Source organism: Callorhinchus milii, unplaced genomic scaffold (genome assembly GCF_018977255.1).
Source record: "Callorhinchus milii isolate IMCB2004 unplaced genomic scaffold, IMCB_Cmil_1.0 Scaffold7, whole genome shotgun sequence".
Taxonomy (NCBI): Eukaryota; Metazoa; Chordata; class Chondrichthyes; order Chimaeriformes; family Callorhinchidae; genus Callorhinchus; species Callorhinchus milii.
Genome location: NW_024704748.1, coordinates 16,746,506 through 16,770,646, shown reverse-complemented (window position 1 = coordinate 16,770,646; position 24,141 = coordinate 16,746,506). Strand labels below are relative to the sequence as shown.

Genomic DNA, 24,141 nt, shown 5'->3' with positions numbered 1-24,141 from the left:
TTAGGAGACTTGCAAAAACTTCTGAATGCTGAAAACAGTCACCCTGACATCTATACTGGTTCAAATGAACAGTTCCTTGTTTTTAAATAATAATCTGACGCATTTTCACATCCTCACAATGATTTTTGGACCTGTTTTATGCTACAGACTTCATTGGTCATTTCAGTTGTGGCCCATTTGTGTGGATAAGCAACAGTTGGTCAGGACACTCCAGTCAGCTCTAAGTGGAGCTCTATTACAAGGTCTGGCATTAGCCTTGTAGTGACTGATGATGAAGCTACCTAAAATTAGATTTCTTGTTGATTTGCAATTATGGCAATAAAAGACCTAACCTGAATGGCATGCCATCAGTAAAAGACTCAAGACTGAATGCAGTGGGTTTCTTTAACCAACATGGTAAGCAGTTACTCGATTCACTACCTTTTACGTTTTGAAGGGTCAGTTTACTCAGAACTTCAAGAGAGACAAAGGTATTTAGAAGATTGTTTATTTAAATTCAGCAGCAATTTATTTTGTTTTATTGCAGTGTTTCTGCTTTAAATTGATAGGTAACGGTTTACATTTGTAACTTTTTGGTCAAATTAAAAATATGTTCTGTTTGTTGTATCCCAGTTGCAGCTGTGATACAATATTATGTTGCCAATAAAGAATTTGGAGAACAGAAAGGCCAAATTACTAAATTCTGTCAGGATTCTTAAGGGATATCTATCTTTCAGCAGCTCTTTGTGCCTTAATCTATTAACCCTTAAAAATCAACAAAAACATGGCATTTCATTAATGTTTTAGTAAATAAACTGGGGAAAGAGCAAATGCTTTAACAATGTTTCTATTTTTGTATAAATAGAATTTTGTTGTATTTATCTTTTTCTTCAAGCATTGCTCTTTCCATAGTATTCAATTAAAAAAACACAGAGTATGAAACAGCTTTCGAGCCGTTGGATTTTTTTAAGGGTTTTAATATTTCTTGTGTATTGTTGTGTATAGTTGCTGCCATTCAGTGTGTCAACTTGAAATTATTTGTTTCAGTGACAAACGTCCTGCACGTTTCTGTATTGAGGTTTGTGTATATCTTGGTATTGTTAATTACAGACATGGGCTATGAGGGGAGCACAGCTGATACTGTCCTTCACAACATAACACTGTGTGTTTCAGAAATGTGTGATGCACATCCATGCAAATTCTGAGTCCTTAAATGAATAGGAACTGAAGGATAAGTAGGTGTCACTAAAGAACCAGGATGCTTCTCGGTGTGACAGGCGAGTGACTTTTCAGCTTGACTTTGCTTCCTGTAACAATTGTAGGTCTATGGAAAATAAGACATACCATATTAGAATATATTTCTATCATATATTTACATTGTAAAATTCAAATCTAAGGTGTTGTAAAGCATTAATAAGGCAATGATCATTTCCTTTGCTGGGTTGGTTGCAAAAGTCTGGAGAATTTAAACAGAAAAACTTGGTCTGTGTGTAGTATATCTCATATTGCAGTGAAACCAATTTGCTCATGTTGTCAGAGCACCATTACAGTCTTTTGTTTAAGCAATGGCCTTTAAACACCAAATTCAGTTCTTGCAGTCAGTATTTATAGGTATTAGCATGTTGCTACAGAGTTCTGACATTTTATCAGAATACAAGTAGGGCTCATGGTTCTCAAGTGCAGTATTTATAAGTCTTAGTATCTCTAAAAGTGCTGATAATTATTCATGCAGCTGGTTAGTTGGTTGAGTTGGAAAAACTGCAATTCATTTTAAAATGTGTACTTAGTTTTGCTTCAGTTCATTGTAGAAGAGTAGGTCCAGATGATCTCAAGATGGTTTAGGTTTCTAATTAGCTGACAGTTAAGATGGTTATTGGAAACATGAATGTTTAGATATTACAGGAACTATTTAACATGGCACTGATACTGCTCAATGGGCCTATCTTATGCCAAACACTGAAATGCTATTGTACTTCTTGATCTTAATTGTTGAGCATTTGTTTGTCTCAAGTGTATTGTAAAACACTGATCAATTATATACTGACATTCTGCATACCCATTAAAATGCTTTGTGCCTTCCTGGAACTGCTACAAAAATGCTAAAAGAAAATTGGGCTGTTTTTTGCTGCCCTAAAAGTCTTAGAAAATAATAGGAAGTTTAAAGTGAATAAGGAACCTACAGGCCCACCTTATCTGTGTTGCTGCTAGCTTCCTCTAGAACTATTCACTCCAATCCCAATATTTTAACAAGATCAGGAGAGAGGTTCAGATGAAGAAAGCCCTTCAGTCCATTTGATCTCATCCTTCCAGCTGTGGTTATAGTTTAGTTTTGATTTATCACAAAACTTCCAGTAGATGTTAGGTCTCATTGACCCAACCTAAGTCTCCCTGGAGCCCATCAGTAGGCTTTGGCAGTTCATGTCTGTTGCAGGATAAAACAGAGAGTGTGAATTAACCTGGATCTGCTTCTTGTAGTGCATTAAATGCTAATAAGGGTCAATTGTGTGACATTAAAAAGACCTGCTATATAACTTTAAACATGATATTAAATGAAAAATGTGATACCTGATTTCATAGTTTTGCACAACTCCAAAATAGGTGTTAGATTTTGAATAGATTGATGCAACATAATATAGAGTGGGAAGTATAAATCGGACTTTTCACACCACATGGCATGGGGGCTGAAAGTGCTATCACTTCATTGCCATCAATATAAATGGAGCATTAAATTATAGAAAATGAGGCTGAGGCTATATTTTACCTCCTGACATTCTTTAATCCAGCTGATCATGTTTTTGTTTCCCTGCGGATGTGAACACATTTCTGTTTCACTAAAGCAGCAGCAGAACTAACTTGAAATGTACATCACTGTAAGTGATAAGAGATTTGTTATTTGAAAATATTTCCAGTGCACCTCAAAACCTGAGAACCGAAAACAGTTTTCCAAATGTAGGATCTCAATAGGTGGCTGTGTAAAATGCTTCATTTTTTGAACCCAAGATTAAACATTAGATGTTTGTTTGTGAAATGTTGCATTCACGGTAGATTTTGTTGTGAATTTTTAAATTTATTTTGTTTGTACAGGCTGGTTTCTTTGGATGTTAAATTAACATACGTTTCTTTGCAGCAATGCAGCTGATGCATAGCTGCTATTTTTATCAGCAGCACACCTGTTAAACAGAACCTGGGGAATATACAGGAAAATGTATTGCTTTATTTTATCAATATTTTCACTCCTAGAAGTAAATATTTAATTCTAATTTTAGAATTTGGGGAAAGTAACATTTATGGCAAAAATTAATTTAACTAAATGTCTGGAACAACTAGTAGAAATGCAGTGTCCTGTCAATAATCAAACCATTCAAGAATAAGTAGGAATGAATGCTGGCATTCGCCCAGAAAGATGTCTAGTGTATACATTAGAGAAAATATCATGGATTTAGCTTTATGTCAGTGTCCTAGGTGTTGCTGTAGAAGTTAGTATCCCTTTACTTAAACCCTTCCTATCCAATGAGGTGGATTGTTTCCAAGGCACATGGTTTGTACTGCCTAAAATAACTTGGGAGCCAGTATGCTGACAAACGTTACTGGTACAGTGGTGACAGGTTGCTTATTGCTTCTTACTACTACCTTATCAACGGCAAAGTTAACTCTCAACCAAACCCCTGGGCTTTTAGTTCTTGTCCCAAGGGGTCGGCAGGATTGCAGTGTTGTCCCATCTTTCATCTCAAACTTCTACTGCGTAAACTGCCACTGCTAGATTTTCACATCACACCATCCACTGGGCCAGTCAGAAGGTATTGTTCTGTTACTTTAATGCAGTGTAAATGTCTTGACTGGTTTGTAGAGATGAACATAGAATTGGAAATAGCATGCTATTTCAACTTATTGAACACTCACCCAGAGAATTAAAATGTCAGCTAGTAAATTTCTATTCAACAGAGCCATGTGCTGGATTCTGGTAGTGAGAGTCATGTTTAAAAACTGTGGTAGCTTTTGTTGGAGCTTGAGTCCAGGCTTGTTATGCGGTGTATTTTTATCTTGGTATAAGAGTTGCAGCTCAGGCTGTGCTGTTTTCTAACACGCATGCCTCGGATTTTCAGGTGACATCATTACCTCTTGTTAAATTGTTTTAACTTCCAGTCCAGTCTGAAATCCACTTCTAAAATTCAGTCCTCAGCTTTACTGTTACCAAACAGGACAGTTTTGTAACTTTGTATATTTAAACAGACTGATCTGAGATGACTTGGTAGCTCAGGACTTGATTTTAGTTTTCATCTAGTAAAATGATATCACAGACTAAAATTAGGTTTGTGCTTATGAGATTTGCTCTCAGGATTAATGAACAGAACAGCTGCAGAAACAACTCTGCTAGAAGGGCAATGTACCTCTGCTGTGCTCTGTGGTTTGAGTGTCAGCAACATGTGGTCAGCTCATTCTAATTCTGCTTTAAGCAATTCCCATGGACCAATAACATTGACTGGTAGACTACCAGATTTCAATATCCCCAACCTACAGTCTTGCCTGTCCCCTTCCCAGTTTTAATATATTGATTAGAAGGAAACCGTTCTTCCATATTGTCCTTCAAAGCACTGAATGCACATTGACAGGAGCTTCTACACACAGTTAAATAAACTGAAATCATGTGAAAAAGTCAATGTGTGACAATGTTACTTGATTCATATAACAAGTCAGTCCCACGTGCACTGTGGATGCAATATTTTTCAAGATATTGCTTATGATTGAACTATATGTCGTAAGTTTCAATGCAACAAAATTTGAACATAATAAAAGCAAAAATAACTTATGAAATTTAAGTTAAAGTGAGTAAGATATATGTTACAGTTACAATACTTAAGATGATAATTCTAAGGTTTAGAAAATCAAACTTTTAGTTAGTAAGGTGACAGGAAATTGAATCGATGGGTTTGGTGTTAAATTAATGACAGGCAGCCATCACACAAACAAAACAGTATTTTTTATTTGCAACAGAATGCAAGAGGAGAACTTTGAAGCTTCTACATCCATTTCTCAACTTCTGAGGGATAGCTATTTATCTGATGTCAGAATACATCAGGGTCACGGCGAAAAAAGCAGATCAGAAGCTGCCTCAAAAAATTTCTATCGTGGTACCAAACCTGGGGTTTCTCAGGATTTGGAAAGCCAGGGTGAATCCTCGGACCTGTCTGCATTTTTGAGTCAAGAAGAATTGGATGAAAGTGTTAACCTAGCTCAACAAGCAATTGCCCAGTGTTCCCATGAAAGTAAGAAAGACAACACTGGTATACCTGGAAACAGACAAGTAGATTCCTCAGGCTTGTTGGAGAAGCCACATCATCAACCTTTTCACAATGAGAATGTCAATGAAACTACTAGCAGTTTAGAAACAGGTTACAAGAAGCTAAAAGAAGAGCCAAAGAGCCCTTTGGTTCACGAATCTGAGGCTAAAAAGGATTATTTAAGTAAAGCTGCAGACTTTATTGAGGAGTTGTCGTCACTTTTCAAAACACAAAGTTCAAAACGGATTAGACCTAGAGCTTGCAAAAGCCCTCGAAGCAGGTCTCAGTCAAAGACTAACTCACAAAGCCAAAAGTCATCTTGGCCTGTTGATGAGAGGGAAAGATCACATGATTCAATTCCCGTAGAAAAGTATGATGAAACCATATCAAATGTAGAGTCTGAAGAAATAACACAAACATCAATCCTAGCATCAGACACTGAAACATTAACACCAGAACCTATCACAACTGAAACTCAGTCAACGCCTGTTTACATTGAAGAAACCAAAGGGAATCGACCTCGATTCATCCAGAAATTGAAGAGTAGGGAAGCACCAGAAGGAAGCAGAGTGCAGCTTGATTGCACTGTGACAGGAATCCCAACCCCAGAAGTCAGGTAAGTGCCTTGCATTTTTGCTTGCCTTTGAAACCCAGTATGATGATTTACAGATCAATTATAAATAGCAAATTATGTATGACCTAATTATCTAATGCTAGTCTGGCTTAATTAATCATTGTACCCAACAGGAGACTGATTTGGAATGGGAAACAGGATTTATATTTCCTGCTTCAAAATCATGCTTGTTGATATCTGAGAATAACTCTCACGTGTACAACTTAAATGGACGTTTAGAACTCTGCTAACCAGCCAAATGATAGTAAGAGCAGTCCCAAGTTTTTTTCAAATGAATTTATTAATGTTTACTTGTAGTCCCTAAAAAAAAATGATTTCATCCTGGATCAAGTATAATCTTGACAAAGAAAGTTGATCTGCACTAACTATGCAGTGTAAGTAGAGAAAAGAATTATTCAGAAGTATTATGTTGTCAAAGTTAGTTTTAAATAAGAAATAGAACTGGTTATACACACCTTTCTGTTCAAATTCTTTGTTTATTCATTTTAGTCAAAATGTAATTGTGATTTTTAAAAAAAAATATGGTGGCACAATAATGGAAGAGTTGACATATGGATCCATCATCCATGAAGTTTATTTGCATAATCTTAGCATTTTAAACAAAAATGGTCCTACAAGTGCAGAATTGTGGAAAACTGGTGGCTGCATGGCTGCAATATTGAAAGAATAATACCTTTCAGACTAATACTGTAGTTTACAGCTAGTATTCACTTGGTAGTGAATACTAGCTATAAACCATTGTTTAAATATTGGCTGATACTGATCACTGCTGTCTGGGATACTTTTACCTAATCTTAAAAAATGAATTGTTTTAATTCATTTTATTCGATTCACAGTTCCCAGAATTGAATGTGGACTAAAATAGTTCTGCCTGAAACCTTCCTTTCATGGGTGCTGAGGGAATAATTAATATCATATTTGAAATATTAAGGTAGTGATTCCACTGCACTCATGCTGTGGAGGTGCATTTGAGAGTAGGACATTAATTTGTTTTTCTTAATAGCTTTTATAACTTAATAGCTTATAAGTCTTGTAAGGTAATGCTAACTGCTTGCTTGTCGGTCTTCCCAACTCTTCCCTCCACAAGCTAATTATTCAGAATTCTGCAGCTTGCATCCTCCGTGAATCTATCAACCTCACTGTCGGCCAGCTCCACTGGCTTACCATCCTCCAGAGGATAGAGTTCAAAATCCTCATCCTCACTTTCAAAGCCCTCCAAGACCTTGTCCCTTCCTACTTCTTTGACCTGCTAACTCCATACCGACCTGTCCGCTCCCTCCGCTTAGCGGACTCTGGCCTGCTCCACGTCCCCTACCCTGCTCGTCCCCCATTGGCGGCCAGGCCTTCAGCCTTTCTGCCCTACCCTTTAAAACGTCATCCTACTGTCCCTTCACCTCGCCTCCTCCCTTGCCTCCTTCAAGGTCCGTCTTAAGACATTTCTCTTTGACCACGCCTCCTGTCACCCTCTAAACCCCAACCTCCATGCCCTTCACCCCTCCTGATCCCAATCCCGAGCTCGGGTGCAAATTCTTGACTATCCAGCGCCTTGGGACGTCTTCCCGACATGAAAGGCGCAATACAAATGTAATTTGTGGTTGTTATTGTTTTGGGTTGTTCATGAAGTACTATACTTTTACTGTAAGTACCAACCAGTGCAATTTATAACAATTTGTGGTCACTCCATAGATTGAAAAAAATATTAATTGCTAGTGCTAATGGCCATAAAAAAAGAGAAATACACAGACAATAAACCTTCCTAAAAGACGATATGTTCTCAATATTCACAATTTCTTGATCATGTTTAGTTGTCTCAAAACAAGTTTTCAATGATTAAAGAAATACAAATGTGGAGTCCTGTAGCTCAGTGGTTAGAGCACTCGCTTTGCAAGTGAGAGACCTGAGTTCAATTCCAGGCAGGGCGAAACCCTGGGCAAGTTTCCTTACTCCACACGCCTAATAATAATCCCTCCAAAACCAAAAAAAACAATAATAAATTGGTCATTTTCAATCTACGACTGTTTGTGGGACATTGCTGTGCGCAATTGGCTGCCGCGTTCGCCCACAAATATACAGTCAATTCACTTTACAGTGTGTTCTGTGAAGCGCTTTGGGACATCCTCCCGACGTGAAAAGTGCTATATCAAATGCAAGGATAATTATTATTATTATTAAATAACTTTTTTGTGATTAATATTACATGTAAGTTTTAGGGGATTGGGAGTCCATATAAAAGCAATAACAACATCTCCAAAGTATGTAGAGAATAGCTCCAGGTATTTCTGCTTCCCTTTATGAAGGTTACATTTTATAGAGCTAGCAAATTAGCTAAAATAGAGTCCCAATATATGGTGAACAGGGTCCCCAAATTCAAACTAAATTCCACCAATTCTTTCAAGAGATTGAATTTTTGCACTGTCTATATTTGTACTGCAGCAGTTAGAATTGATTTTTTGATTAAACTATTTCTTCAAAGTGACAGTTACCACAGGAATTGGCTTCAAGATCATGAAGCTCCCAAATGTTCCAGTAAGGAGCATTTTCTTATTGCAGGAAAGGATTCAAAGTCTCGTCCAACTGGCACCTGCTCAATCTTAGAATAGTTGAAGTACGAGGCTACCACAACATTCCAAGCTTCTCCAGTGATCGGAGGGGGCATAAGGCCAACTGGAACAGATCCAAAGTCACCAATCCAAAAGAAAGAAGCTATGTTAACATTAGGAGGTACACATTCAGTGGAACTAATTCCTATCCCTTGTAGTCAAATATTATATCAGACAATTGAAGTTATTAACGTAAATTGATCTTACTAAATGGAAATGACACTTATTGTATTAAGAGTTAAAGGAGTCAGGAAAATGCATGCTGTACAACAGGTACCATATCAGTATATCTTGTAGAAGCCTGATAGTATACATGCAAATTTAAAGACAGTTGATGTGCCCCATCTGGGAGGCCCCAAACTTATATTGTGCTCTTAATATAGTAGCAATTGAAATTGAAATATCCAGTCATTGTGGCAAAACTATTTGATTTGTGAAACTTTGTTGTATTGCAGTGTGTGTTACTGGTGTGAGAAAATATTTGCTAAGTGTTACAACATTGTTGCAGTCAAAAGGACCACTAGCAAAAGATGATTAGCTGGACACATCACGATTAACAGGCTTTCATTGTGTACTGATGTGTGGATTTATGTGTGCTTGGACCAGTCATACTACAGCTTGCTTTAGTGTTTTTATTGGAGAGCATAGCTTGTGCTGAAAACTTGCAGAGCATAGGAATCTGTCAGTGCTTGTGGAAAGAAAGCAATGTGGTGTCTCTTCTTGGCCTCTGTGGTACTGCCAATGTCTTCACAAATCTCAAAATCGTCTTCAGCAGTGCTTGCAGCAGGTTGTTTTCATAAATGTATGGAATGTCCTGTCAGGTGTCTTTCAAATTGCTTTGATGGAACATAATTTATCCGCAATCAACTGTCCCAAATTGATAGTATTCAGGTTACTCTTATCAGTTTCATAGACATACAATGTTTCATGTTTCATTTTGATGTACGTTTAGTGTTTAAAGAATAAGATCCCTTTTTTCCCCTTAAATCAGTTTTCAGTCTCACACTCTGGCTTGTTTCCTTCTCTTCAATATTGCCTTGAGCTTCTACAATGAAATCCTTTGTGCCTTTCACCAGTCCTATGGCAAATGTATAATGTGTAGTTAATACCCCTCTCCATTAGGTGTCTCTAGAATGTCTATGCACCGCGCTATATTTTCAGATTATTGAGAACATTTAAACAAAAGATGGTTTGAAAATTGAATTGTCTGCAATTCTCTTAATTGATAAATTATTATATAGTTATTATACTGCTATTGCATTTCTGTGATGTCTAAACTGAAAGGTAGCTAAGCTTTCTTCTGAACTTTTTGTGATTGTGTCTCTCCACACTCTGGTGATTACTGATCCTATTCTGTTCTCTGCTGTTCTCTGTGGTAAATAGAACACAAGTGTTTCTTTGCTTGTATGGGGGAGGGTGGTTGGTGCATCTTGGAAAGAAGCAGAGAAAGTTAGATAGAGAAACTAAATGAACCTTCTCGAGGATAGATTTTACTTGTTTCTGGATGAAGTGAAATGGTCTTTGGTTGTTCTTTATTTGCTTTCTTTAGTTCCTAAATGAAACTGGATTAAAGCTTCAGAAGCAGATTCAAGTGCTTGTCTTTAATACAGAAAGGCTTGGAAGAAATATTTTGTCATGTAGCAGCTTGTTTTCAACTTTTTATGTTGTAATTCCTACTGTAACATTTAGTAACGTGAATATTAACATTTCCCACACAGTAAAATTGAAGAGTATTTCCATTGCTCTTCAGTTCCTTTCCTTAGTAGCACTTGTCAGACAACACTGGTTGAAATTAGTTTTGGGTGTTTTTGGTGAATGGATCTCAACAAATTCCAGGTTAGATGTGGTGGAGCATGGAAAGACGACATGCACTAGTGAAATATCTACAGAGTAGCCAAGAAATCTGACCTTCGGAATGAGCTCATTTCCAGACTGAGTACAGGTCTCAGGAGAGATGGCAACAACAGCATCAGTTGGATGAGTGGTGTATGTGCAGCAAGTTCTTAAATGTCAAGTTGTTCTTTACAAGTGATCAAAAGTTACTTCAGAAACGTTCCAAAAAAAAGAATGCACACATTTAAGATTTAAATTCTGGTTGCTTGGACAACATTTTCTTTAGCATTAATTATGAGCATTGAAGAAACATGTTGATTACTGAGAGAGTTTTGATGGGTTGAACAGCTGCAACTCTTCTTTAATTTGGTAAGTATGAAGCATGACTGAAAGACTGTACAGACAGGAGAGTCAGAAATATCATCTGAAATTGTTGTGTATTGCAGAAGATTGTATGTCATGCAGAGAAAAAAAATCTTTTTCTGGGGTTTTTAAATTTTGATTATTTTCTTGGTAATCTTTAACTTTAAGGTGTAACTTTGTAGTTGCTTCATAGATCTTTCCGCAGTGTAAAGAACAATTCTACCTTGTGTTTTTTTTTAATCCTGCCATAGATCTGCTGACCCGTTGGATCACTTTGTAGACAGGGGTCCAGGATGGCACAACAACCAAACACACAGCTAATTTAAAAGTTCTGCTGAGCAATGGCATTTTGAGTGCAGTTGTTTTTGTGACATCACTTTGAGCCTCTCTTGATCGAGATATACATTTGTGAAACTTTTTCCTTCTCAAGCAAAACAAAAGCTCAATGGGTCAGTAGCCATTTCTGAACAGATTGTTACATTGTTGTTAAACAGAACTTACCCTTATCAGAGTTGGTTTCAAATGAAGTAGCGGCACCTGCTATGGTGAAACCTAAGATTCCATGATATAAAAACGTATTCCCAAAGTTCAAACTTTGAATCCTCAGACTGAAAAGCTGGATCCTACGATTTTGGGAAATTTGCTCATTTTACCAGCTTTTAATTCTCATGAACTGATCAATCAGTTTAAATGATGTAATATGAGCTCTAAATCAGTTCAATTATTATTTACCAATTTCAAATATCTAATTTTTTAAATCAGTTTTGTGGTCTGAAAATAGTTTGGTGTTGGTGGTTGAACAGTTTCATCTGCTATTTTTTGTTTTATGTTTCCCAGTTTCCATCTTGATTTATCTCCAATTTCAACCACTGCATACTTAATACTTCTAGTTTAGCTTGAATCTGGCTGAACTAACAGACTGCAAAGGCCGTATATTTCCTTGGCCAATAGATGTTATTGTTGATGGGTGAGATGATAGAGAAAATGAGTGTTTTTCTCAATATAGAGCTATCGTTCAGATTTACTGACATCAGATAAGTGAGTTTCATTCGTTTCCACTGGAGGTAGCATCATCTGATAGTGAGATATTCAATTTCAAGGATAGGAAAAAACAATCTCAGTCCTGCTTAAATTATTCCTCTGCTGGTCACAATTTATTCTGCCTTAGCCGCTTATTGCATCGTATGTTTTGGATAATTCCTGTCAAGTACAAGTCCAAATATGTTAACCAAAGCTTCAACTATTTTCTTTCTTATATTCCTGAGGATCCAGTTAAATTGTTGACATTTAACTTTTGGCACCAGTTAAATATTAACAAAGCAGTCTGGCTGATTACTTTGTTAACATTTCACTGATTCCAAACCACAGCATTTTCAAAACTGGAATGCTATTCAATTAAAAATGCTGCAGATGGCACTACAGACTACACAATACATTTGTTTATGCCTTGTGCAACATGCAGTGCCCTCTGCAGAGTTGTGTCACTGGATTTTGAAGAATAGTCAATTTAGGGAGAATGAAAAAGAAAATTTGTGTTTTTTGATGTGGAGGGTATCAATAGAGGAAGGGAAATGCAACACTTTTGTTTTTCACGCTGGACTTAATTCCAATCACAGTAAAAATCCCTTTATTCTGCTTTGTGCCTTTAGCCCAAGGTCAGAAAAATATTCCATACTGCACCAATGTGTATTATAATAATAATCCCTGCATTTGATCTAGTGCCTTATCATGTGTTCGAGATGCCTCAAAGAACTTCAAGGAATATACTGTAAAGTGAATTTACTGTAAATTTTCTGGGAAAAATGCGGCAGCCAATTGCGCACAGCAGTGTCCCACAAACAGTCATGGATTGAAGTGACAAATGTAACATTTAAAAAAAAAATTTTTTTTGAAGGAATTATTACCCATGGAAAAGGCTTTGCTTGAGGCCAATCGACTAATAAACAGATTCCTACTTACTGCTAGGTAAAAAGAGACGTGTGGAGTAAGGAAACGTGTCCAACATTTCGCCCAGTCGGGAATCAAACCCAAGTTTCTCGCTTGCAAGGCGAGTGCTCTATTAGTCCAAAGTAATTACTCTATTACTGAATAGTATTGTATAATAGTATCCTGACCCAACTGTGCAGCGCCTTAGGACGTCCTCCTGACGTGAAAGGCGCTTTATAAATGGAATCTTGTTGTTGTTGTTGTTGTTGTTACTCATTTTCATACCAGCTGCTCTATAATCTGAGTGAATTTGCATTGTATCTTTGTATGGGTTTGTAGCATGAGTTGTGCCTTCAGTTGGTGTTATGTGTTGGTGCCTTGGGTTTGATCAGATGAGAAACTGGATTGAAACTACTTGACCCCCTAGATCACGTTGAACAAATAGGCACCATAATTGTACTATTATCATCTGAAAACACTCAAAATATCAGCTAGAGAGGAAATTGAACAGTTGATGAAGAAATTATGTGTCTAGTGCTGAGAAAATTAAGTGAATATCTTGTGCACATTGGTGAATGAGAATGGAGGGAGCTTTAAGTTGCAACTGGCTTTGCTGTAATAGACCAGGTATTGCTTGATGATTGAAAGTGTTTGAATGGCATGTATTGTTAAATAGAGGAAGTGAAAAGCAGTACAAAGTGATTCACTAAGATGATTCAGAAGACATCTGACGTCTCGCTGAAAATCTATTCAGACCTACTGATTTGTGGATATGTTTTTGGATTCAGAAATAGCAACTTTATTTCTGCCAAGGAAGGTGTGCAATGGCTTTAATGAGGCAAGAATTATTTATGAAACCTTGAGCTCTATATTGAAATCTCTCTGAGTTATGAGGTTGAAAATAAAAGACAGTGATGCTGTCCTTTAGAGATTACACTTCTGGGAAATTCAGTAGAATAAGAAAAAATCCCTATTACATTTGGTGTATGAATAGTACTGTATATAATTAGTACTTAACCACAAATGGGTTGTAAAAATAGACAATGAGCACTCAGTGAAGAGTCATGAATGAATTGTATCTCTGATGTCATGGCTTGCTGCTGGCACATATATCACTGTTCCTTTGAACTTCAAATTCATCGTGAAGGTGAGACAAGGACATTATTTACAGACGTATGTGTCCCTTTGCACAATTACACAAGCACCAGGATATCATTTTGTGATCATTGATGTTTGACTCTGTATTGACCACAGAATATTCCAAAATATATATTGTTTTGGTCAAGTATCAATGCTCTTCTCTTTAACCTATATAACTTTTGTTTATTATTTCACTCAGAACAATATGCATCCTACAAATTGCTAACTCTAAGTGTGAAAGATGTGTTAATCATGTATTGATGTAATCTGGTGCTGCATAACAAAATATATTGCTTCTCGTTCTAGTGATAGATCTCTAATATAATCATTACGATTGACATAACAGAAATATCTTCACACAACAAATAAAATAACATCGATTAATTATCCATTTATCTGCAATTTAAATTGAAATGTTTAAAATAATGAAGGAAATTGACAAACTTGGTAGTGCATGATTCTTCCCTCTGGTAGAGGAATTCATAACAACCAGACATAATCAGAAAACGTTGTTTTATTCAGGGGGTTGTGAAAAGATTGAATGCCCTGCCTCATACAGGTCATACAGACAGAATCAATTAGGATATTTAAAAGGGAGATAAATAGTTAGGAAATAATGGAAAAAATGATATGGACAAAAGATAAGAACATTAGATTAAGATAATTTGTCACGGTTCAATAAACTGGCAGAATAGTGTTGATGGACTGAAGTACCTCTTCCTGTTCGTATATACATTGCAGAGTCTATAGACATTCATGGTGAATTGCACTATTCAGTCAACAAATGCTTCTGTGGACTGTGTCACACAATATATCATCTTTCATTATTTTATTTTCCTGTAGTATAAATACCAGAATGCTGCTGAATCTGAACTGTAGATGGATGATATACTTAAATGGACATGAATTACAGAATGAAATAACTTTTACAAATATAGTTCACATTCACATTCCAGAAACACCATGGACAACAAAGCACTTTAAGCATTCAGAGAAGTTAGGAGTCTGCATTGCTGTTTTTGAATCCGTAATAGTATTGACAATTGCAGTATTCATTGGTGGAATGAGTTGCAGCAAAGCATAAGTCAATACCTTTGAAAGCTTCACCGAGGATGTGACTCAATTTTTCCGATTACAAATCACAGACTCTTTTTATATTCCCTTGCAGCTGTCCATGTAGGCACATTTCACTGTTCATGTTAGTGAAGTTCATTCTGAATTGGCAGTAACGTACAAACATCAAAAAAATTCTAAGCAGTCCAGACTTTTGAATAATAAATGGTAAAACCATAACATAAATTTACTGCAGTGATCTTCGAATACAAAGCATCACTATTAAATGCATTGTATATTTTATTATAACGCTAATGTATTATATTGCTTAGTGTTCAATGCTGTAAGGTACCAATCTGAAAAATTAACTTATTTCCAGTGCACTACATACTGTAAATACAAATAGATCTTGTTTTTCTATTAGATCTTTAACCTTTCTATTGTTTCAAGTAAGGAGGATTAATTTTGAGCAAACATAAGCTACCTTTTACTGAGAGAACTCAATAGAGTTATTGATATAGAAGTGAAGCATCCGAATTCTAGAAATGTAAACCAAGAGTAAAATTATTTTTTCTAACCATCAATACCATGGTCTGTCACTGTGAGGTAACTGCAACAACAATTTACACCGACATTCATGGAGGGGAAATGGCTGAAAGCACTTTAAAAAGTCTGAGTTTTAGTCCAACCTAGGGATAGGTCATCGAAAGTAGAGTCAAAGAGTCTTTGGATTGCTTTTGAAGCATAGAGGAGGGCGGAGAAGGATTTCAGAAGAAAGTAACAGAGAGCTTTCTTCTGAAAGGCAAAGGATCTGAAAGCTTGTCTGCTGGTTGAGGGAATAGTGATGCAGGGATCGCCATCGGAGAAGCACTTATAGATCAAAGAGATAGATACAGAGTCTTTCCCTTTCATATTTATGAGTTTCAATTGTTTTTATTTAGAGGAAATGTTGAGAGGATGCTTGAAATTTGGCTGATAATAAAGATAATGGACTTCCCAGGCATTTTAGTTTATAGTCGAAAGAAACTTGATGGGTTGATCAAATAATCTGATCTGCAATTATCTATGAATATGATATGGTTTTCTTATTTTGTCAAAATACTCATATAAGTAAAAAAACAAAAATGTTCCATACACCATGCTTTAAGTTATTCAGTAAAATGTACACATTGTATACATGCATTTAGTGCAACTTCTGAATGAAAATATGATGTTGATGATTGCAGTGAGGTTTCAGCACACATTTCAGAGCACATTAGAATTAGTGTCAGACAGAGCAGGACAGCTGTAATTTGATTTTTTTCTGTCGTTAATATCAGGTTGCACATCATAATTACAGTAAACTATTTTGCAAGGAGTAACAATTATAATTTCTCATTTGCTTGAACTGCCTACTGTGGGTCTTCGGAAATGTAACCATCTGATTTGTTTTGTTAACTTATTTGTAGATGTCATTTTCATCAGTGGAATATTTCCTTGCAGGTGGTACTGTGAAGGGAAGGAGCTCCAGAATTCGCCAGATCTTCATATTGTTCGCGACAGTGATCGGTACTCACTGATCATTTCTGAGGCCTTTGAGGAGGATACAGGGCGCTATACTTGCTTGGCTTCAAATATATATGGATCAGACGCGACGTCTGCAGAAATTTACATTGAAGGTGATATTAAAAGAATTGTGCTTTAACTGGAGTAGTACTGTACATGTTTCGTTTGGGTGACGCTGTATAATAAAGGCTTTAGCAATAACTATATCAAATGCTATGTACAATCCTAAACTTAAAATTTAAAACATACTGGGTGGCCTGGTAAGTTTAACTGTAACCCAGTGTAACAAAATATTCCTGATTAGAGACTTGACATAAGTTCAAATCAATTAACATTCACAATTGTCCTCTCAGAAGATAAGTTTCAGACAGGGCGATGTGCAATGGGACGAAGGGGTGGGGCAAGAGTTGGGAAAAGCAGGAAAAGGAGAAGAAATTCCTTCCTAAACCATCCAAGTGGAACTCATGATAGACTGAATAAGAAGTGACACAATTGTTGGAAATGTTGGTAATTTTCCAGCTCTGTTGGTAACTGTCCACCTCTGCTGACTCAAAGTTACATAAATGCTGGCCTCAGTGTTCCCTCATGGATTAGCAGTCCTTTCCAATACCATCACCAAGTATCCTGACCTGTTGGTACAAGTGTTGCTGCTATTTAAGGAAAACTGGCATTTCACTTTTCTTTTTAAAACAGGTGTCTCTTCATCTGAATCTGAGCTAGATTCTTCAAAAGACGATGTGACTCAGTAAGTGCGTATGAATGGACCACTTTCAGCAGCATTTAAAGATTAATATAAGTTAAAAATTAATATAAATTTATTTTTTAAACTTGTATCATTTCATTGATAAATATTATGTTGGCTACCTTAGTGTTTAATGTCTTTATGGGACATGTCAAATTTCAATAATATGAAACTACTGCTTGCAGTCAACCGTTGCATTTGATCTTTAAAGTACTCTTGCTTCAGAAATGAAAAGGGAATTAACTGAACGAGAACCCAAAAAAATTCTAAATTGCAAATCAATTTTTGTAATGTATACATAAAAATTTGAGCATGACATTTAAATTATTACATTGTAGTTTTGATGTACAAGTACAGAGGCAGTCAAGTAGGATATTATTTTTAGTAATATTTTACTAATATTCAAAAACAAAATGTAACAGATGGAACCCTTGTACTTTATTTTTCTCTTTAAATGGTTATCAGTTTGTGTTAACTTAAAAGTAACTTAATGCTGGAACGCAGTCTATCCATCTAGAAAATAGCAGGGTATAGGAGAGGAAAATTGGAGGCATAGGGGATCGTGTGGAGTATGAACACTAGCACAGACTAGTTGGAGTGACCTGTTTCTATGCTGCATCATTCTATATATAGTAATTCTATGCAGTCAGGAACCTAGATCAATTTTGCTGGAAATTTTCTTTTTTGGGCAGAGCTGAGAACAACATATCAGTTCCTTTTGAAGAATCAACTAATGCTTCCAATACTGAAGCTGTTCATTCAGAAGTAGAACAGATACATCCAACAGCCGCCCAGCCTTTGTCGCAACCACTTCCTCTGTCACAACCCATTCAGCAGGTAAAGTGGATCTTCAGGGCACTTAAACACAAGTTCTGTCTTCTTGTTACTACTAATTTCAGAAATATGTCATAAGAAATTCAAATATTAAGTGCAACTAATGTGTATCCTTCTATGATTAGTAATTTATCATTATAAACATATTTTAAAATGTATACAGTTATACTAAACTTACCAAACATGTCCACATTGGCTTTCTTTCAACTACTAAAAAAAATATAGAAATGTTTTCTCTTTATAAGTTTAATAATATATATTATCCTTATACTAGATACAAAGCCCCACTAATTTCCTCCAAGGCTTGGATGGGCTACCTCTCATGGCTGCTCCAGTTTTTACGAAGGTATTGTGAATGATAGTGAATATTCATGACAGTTTGCAGATGTGTGATCCATGAGTTGATTTGTACCCACTTGGTATGGGATGGCTCACTTATGCAGCAGCTGGTTGAACTTGTGTCTTTTCACCACTGGGATTTAACTGCAAAATTCACTCCAGGTGAATCAAGCATCCTCTCTTTCATGGCTATTAATAGTCTCAGTTTGTTCAGAGGAAACTAGTTTGTAGCACAGTTCATTCCTGAAATACAGTTCAATGAGGACATTTCAGTAACTGTTCAAAAGAGTCAAGGACTCTAGTGCAATGGGGATGATCAAATGCATATAGATTCAAAACAATACATAATTTAAAAAATTTTAGGTACAATTAAAACCACTCATATTTTAGATAGAATAGATACGGAAATGTTCAGAGGAGCATTTTATAATGTGCCTCTCTGCATGTGGAGATGGCATCTCAGAGTAAATGCCTCTCTTGTTTGGTTGGCACTGTTGGCAATAGGGATATGAATAATAAATTAATTGCTAAAATTAATTCACTTAATTAAATATTCACTTAGTTCAAATAAAAATGACTTGTTTCAATTATATTATTTCACCCATGATTCATTTCTTTGAATGTGTCTGAGGTTTGTAGTTGATAGGAATCCAAGATAGTTGATTGAAGTGTTCAGAAGCTGAAGAACGGAAATACTCAAAGGACTCCTATTTAAAATATTGTAAATATTGTAACTCCTGTATGGTATATCTGTTTGTCATCTGTTTCTATTCACAGAAAGTATTTATTTGGAACAGGTATTAGATTGCATTGTTTCTGTACTCCAATATTCCTTTCATTTGTGTCCTGTAGCTCAGTGGTTAGAGCACTCGCTTTGCAAGTGAGAGACTTGAGTTCAATTCCAGGCAGGGCGAAACCCTGGGCAAGTTTCCTTACTCCACACGCCTAATAATAATCCCTCCAAAACCCAAAAAAACAATAATAAATTGGTCATTTTCAATCCATGACTGTTTGTGGGACATTGCTGTGCGCAATTGGCTGCCGCGTTCGCCCACAAATATACAGTCAATTCACTTTACAGTATATTCTGTGAAGCGCTTTGGGACGTCCTCCCGATGTGAAAAGCGCGATATCAAATGCAAGGATTATTATTATTATTTGTGGAGTCCTGTAGCTCAGTGGTTAGAGCATTCGCTTTGCAAGCGAGAGACCTGAGTTCAATTCCAGGAAGGGTTAAACCTTGGGCAAGTTTCCTTACTCCACACGCCTAATAATAATCCCTCCAAAACCCACAACAATAATAAATTGGTCATTTTCAATCTACGACTGTTTGTGGGACATAGCTGTGCGCAATTGGCTGCCGCGTTCGCCCACAAATATACAGTCAATTCACTTTACAGTGTGTTCTGTGAAGCGCTTTGGGACGTCCTCCCGACGTCAAAAGCGCGATATCAAATGCAAGGATTATTATTATTATTATTATTTATCCATCTTGTGTAAAAAAAATCAGTGCAATGTATACTGATCAGAGCTCTGACTGTTATTTTATTCAAATATGCTTCTGTATCCTAACGTGAGTAGGGCATTGACAGGAGAAGAGATAAATAAAATTGTGCAGAAAGAATATCATTGTTTGGTGAGAACAATCTGAGCCTCTAGAAATATGTACATGTTTTGCAGCCCCTGCAAGATGTAACAGCCACAGAAGGACAACTGGTTGTGTTGGAATGCAGAGTGAAAGGTGTACCATTCCCTAAAATGGAATGGTACAGAGAGGAAACCTTAATAGAAGATTCTCCTGATTTCCGAATCCTACAGAAAAGTATGTGTTTCTTACCATAGCTGTAATTAATTACTGCACAAATCCAAATACACTGTACTGTACAAACAATTAAATCCTACTCAAAATACTTTTTTCCTTTTTTTCTTTCATGGCTTCCTTTCATGCTGCTTGATTTTTAGAACCACGCTCTATTGCTGAATCAGGTACGTGTGTGTAACATTGATTTTAGTTGTTTATATGGAGCCACAACTAACAATAAAGTAGAAGATTTTAAGAAGGTTTTTTTTGAGGGGGAAGGGGTTGATATTTGCCTGTGTTTTTGCATAGCAACAGGGTACCCCTGGAAATAACTGTAACAAGAACGTATTTGAGGAGATGTCGATGTTGAGCAGGTTGACTGTACCTTACTGTCTTTATGCTAAAGTTGTTAATGAATAGGATAATGCCTTATTTGAGGTCACCTGTCACTTCCCGGCTGGATTATTCCAATGCCCTCCTTGCTGATCTGACAAGCTCCACGTACACACAATTTTATTATTATTAAATTATTAGAAAAACATAGCTTAAAAAGCTAACATAATAAAACATTATACCAAGTAACATCCTAGTTTTCTGAACAAAATTTACTAATCTTACATATTTATCCACCTGCTTTTCAATTGTGTCTGTATTAATCTGCAGTGGTTCAGTTATCATTTACCAAATATGCTGTTAATTGCTATAAATGGAGCTGTCAGCAGCAAAGAAAACAATACCATTTTGTCAGGGCATTGATAAGGAGAACAAATAGAGTTGGTTTAAACCTTCTTCACCTAGTGAGCCCTTCCCAGGTGTTTGTGAGAGATGAATGGTCATGTGTCCCCTCTTGAAGGAGGAAATTGCAAATCCTGTTCAGCTGTTCAGTTGAAACAGCTCAAATATCTTCTGGAATAAGTAGCTAATAATAATAATTCTTGCATTTGATATAGCGCCTTATCATGTCTTCAAGATGTCTCAAAGTGCTTCACAGAATATACTAAGTATTTAGTTTAGATCTCAAAGAAACAGTTACTTTATAATTAAATAGTTTGATTTCTCTTCGAGGTCTACGGGTGCTTCAGAAACATAATTTATTAATGTAGAATTACACAACACTACTGATTCTTAAATGGGAAATTATTAGAAAAACATAGCTGAAAAGCTAAAGTAACGAAACAATACGACAACATTTTAAATAAGTTACTACGTAGAATTCATTGAATTACATAGACTGTTTCAGTATTTATACTCAACAGGAGCCTCCACCCTTCCTAATCCTCGCTTACACCTCTGGTTCTGTCTCCTTTGTGTATGTAAACTTTATATGTATATGTAATATCTTCAAGTTTTCAAAATTCTTCAGTTAACATAACCATCTTGATAGATTTTAATTATAACCTGAGTTAATGAAATATTTTGAAATACAGTTAATGCTAACTCCAGCATCCAATTTATTAAAGACACTTTAGAGTTTCCAGTCTGGTGGAATTCAGAAAGACTATGTTCCTACTAAAACAATCATCCTACAGTTCATATATACTCCTATTAGGGCTGTATTGAGCAAAATTAATTACAGACGTTGAAACACTGCCAGGTATTTCTTCTAATGGTATTTGTTTAAGATCTACATACCAAAAGTTACCACATCTGGGTCTAGTAATGTGTGGCCATATGAATATTTTTTCCCCTGTTTGATTTAAGATTACACATAAAAGTTCACAGAGAAGCATGTGGAAAAACTTGTCCATTAGATCAAAAGATTTTGCTTTCCTGTGAAACTAGTAACAAACAATATATTCACTGGCTGAGAGATTGTATCTTTCACACAGGTGAGCTTATTTGAAATAAATATTCATATAAAGAATACACAGCAGCGCTTACCTTTTAAGATTTCTATTTTCCGCTGACATTTCTCCTCCAATTTTTTGCCCCCCTTCCTTCTCAATATCTGCACCCATTTTGTATTGTGAGATTCAATTTCTACTGTATAAGTTGTGACTGTTCTTAAATAATGTTCAAGCGTATTGAGTTGGCATATTATGCTGCTAAACATTTACAAGTACATGTGGCATTTACTGGGACTGTTTCATTTTGGGATCGGTCATAAAACAGCTAAAAGTTCTTTTTGAAATAGGTTTTTGTTACATATTGCTCCCTCCGTTCAGCGGGCTCCGGCCTGTTCCATGTCTCCCGCCCAACCCGCCCAACCATCGGTGGCCGGGCTTTCAGCCTCTCTGCCCCCACACTCTGGAACGCCATCCCACGGTCCCTTCGCCTTCCTTGCCTCTTTCAAGTCCGGTCTCAAGACTCTTCTTTTCGACTGTGCCTTTGGTCTCCTTCCACTTCTCCGCCTTCCCTCACCCTTACACCCCTCCTCCCCCATGCTCGGGCCCCGACACCTGACTGTTCAGCGCTTTGGGACATCCTCCCGATGTGAAAGGCGCTCCATAAATGTAATTTTGTTGTTGTTGTTGTATTGGTAATATTTATTCATTATCTGCAGAGGAAATTTGTACACTGGTCATTGCTGAGGCTTTCCCTGAAGATTCTGGGACATTTACTTGTACAGCAAGCAACAAATATGGCACTGTATCCAGCACTGCCCATCTCACAGTCACAGGTCCAGTTTTTTTTTAAATTATGCGTGTATTTGAACTTAAATTGGTAAACATACTTCTACGATACTGACTTTTTAAAGCATTTTTTATTATAATTTATGCGGTTGTGGATTTTATCTGTTTTGAACAACAATGCAATATAAAGTTAAAAAATACATTTTATTAATAAGAATTTTATTGGATTTGATATGGTGCATTTTATGTTTGTAGAACGTCTCAAAGTGCACCACATAGTTTAGTGTAAAGTTTAATGACTGTGCATTTTGTAGGCAAATGGCATCAGTAAAAAGGAGTTATTTCAGGCAAACAGTGAAGCATGCAAATATACTTTTTTTTTATCCCAGCATATTTTAAATTAGGTAACTGCTGTTCCAGTCTGTGATCTTACTGCATTGGATTAAGGAACTCCTGTATGGAATACATCATAATTCTGGTTAAATCCTACATAAGATTAGTATGCAAGATCATGGTATTATGAAGCTGCTTCATTTTATTCTGTTGTAATTCGGTTAATATTGCTCCACAAATTCTTATCACAAACTTTATATTGCTCAATTTGAAACCTACAGCAGCAACATTGTAATCTATATTTATTGTGCAGAAAAATAGCACAATATCCAATGCCTTACTTCCTATATAATATTTCCTAACGATTTACAGGAATTGATGATGGTAATGCTATTAATTTGAATGCTGTGAGCACTGTGACTGTTGAAGCCATTGAGCATTCTGTGCCAGCCCAGCAAGAAGTGAGCATGTCAAAACCTACTGTCCTCCTGAAGCCCAAACTGGAAGGAGTTCTTGTGAACCACCACGACCATAAGCCTAAAGCTCATCTGCGTGTGCACTTCAAATTGCCTGAAGATGATAGAGGAAGCGAGCCTTCATTCGAGGATATGTTTGCTACTGGGCTTCATGCAGCAAATGGACAGAATATATGGACATCAGCACAAGGGCTAAATTCACCAACAAAAGAACCCCCACCAGTATTTGCCAAACCAAAACTGTGAGTACCTTATGACTAGCCTGCAGTACTAGTGTCAGCCATAGGTTGGATCCAGGACCACCTGTTCTGCAATTTTGAGGTCCAACAGCAGTGCTCTGATTAATGCATACACATCTCAAAACTGTGTTTTGAATGGAAATTGAAAGTGACTTTTAACCACCTGCAGTGTTAATCTTCAGTGTTTGGCTTTTCTATTCTGAACAGAAGTTTTCTTCAGCCTGAATTCTTTGAGTCATAGTCAGGAAACCTTTGATCCGTGCTCCAAAACAAGGTGGTGAGAAATGTTAACATTTCAGAGAATCCGAAAAGGCATCTTAAACACTGAATATGTGATAATATTTCTGCGTGTAAGCAATACATTTTGAGGAGGTGGATCTCCCCACAACCCATCATGCCCTATTAAAACAGGCAACACCAATCCCTCCCATCCAGTTATACAGTGCCCTTCA

General features: G+C 36.5%; 1 protein-coding gene across 5 annotated transcripts in view; it reads left to right on the top strand.

The window, feature by feature from the left end:
• The first annotated feature begins 253 nt into the window (after positions 1-253).
• mypn (myopalladin) overlaps positions 254-24,141 on the top strand; it is a 58,528-nt gene continuing 34,640 nt past the window's right edge. For 3 of the 5 annotated variants that reach the window (XM_007897365.2, XM_007897355.2, XM_007897352.2), the window contains exons 1-10: positions 3,551-3,776; positions 4,972-5,874; positions 16,290-16,465; positions 17,046-17,097; positions 17,787-17,931; positions 18,203-18,274; positions 19,948-20,089; positions 20,230-20,253; positions 22,572-22,688; positions 23,347-23,692. In XM_007897365.2, the coding sequence (XP_007895556.2) occupies positions 4,973-5,874; positions 16,290-16,465; positions 17,046-17,097; positions 17,787-17,931; positions 18,203-18,274; positions 19,948-20,089; positions 20,230-20,253; positions 22,572-22,688; positions 23,347-23,692 (1,976 nt within the window). In that variant the 5' untranslated portion in view covers positions 3,551-3,776; position 4,972. Of the gene's footprint in view, positions 397-1,152; positions 1,257-3,550; positions 3,777-4,971; positions 5,875-16,289; positions 16,466-17,045; positions 17,098-17,786; positions 17,932-18,202; positions 18,275-19,947; positions 20,090-20,229; positions 20,254-22,571; positions 22,689-23,346; positions 23,693-24,141 lie in introns of those variants that run through there. The other 2 variants (XM_042336768.1, XM_007897353.2) reach the window with 2 other exon arrangements.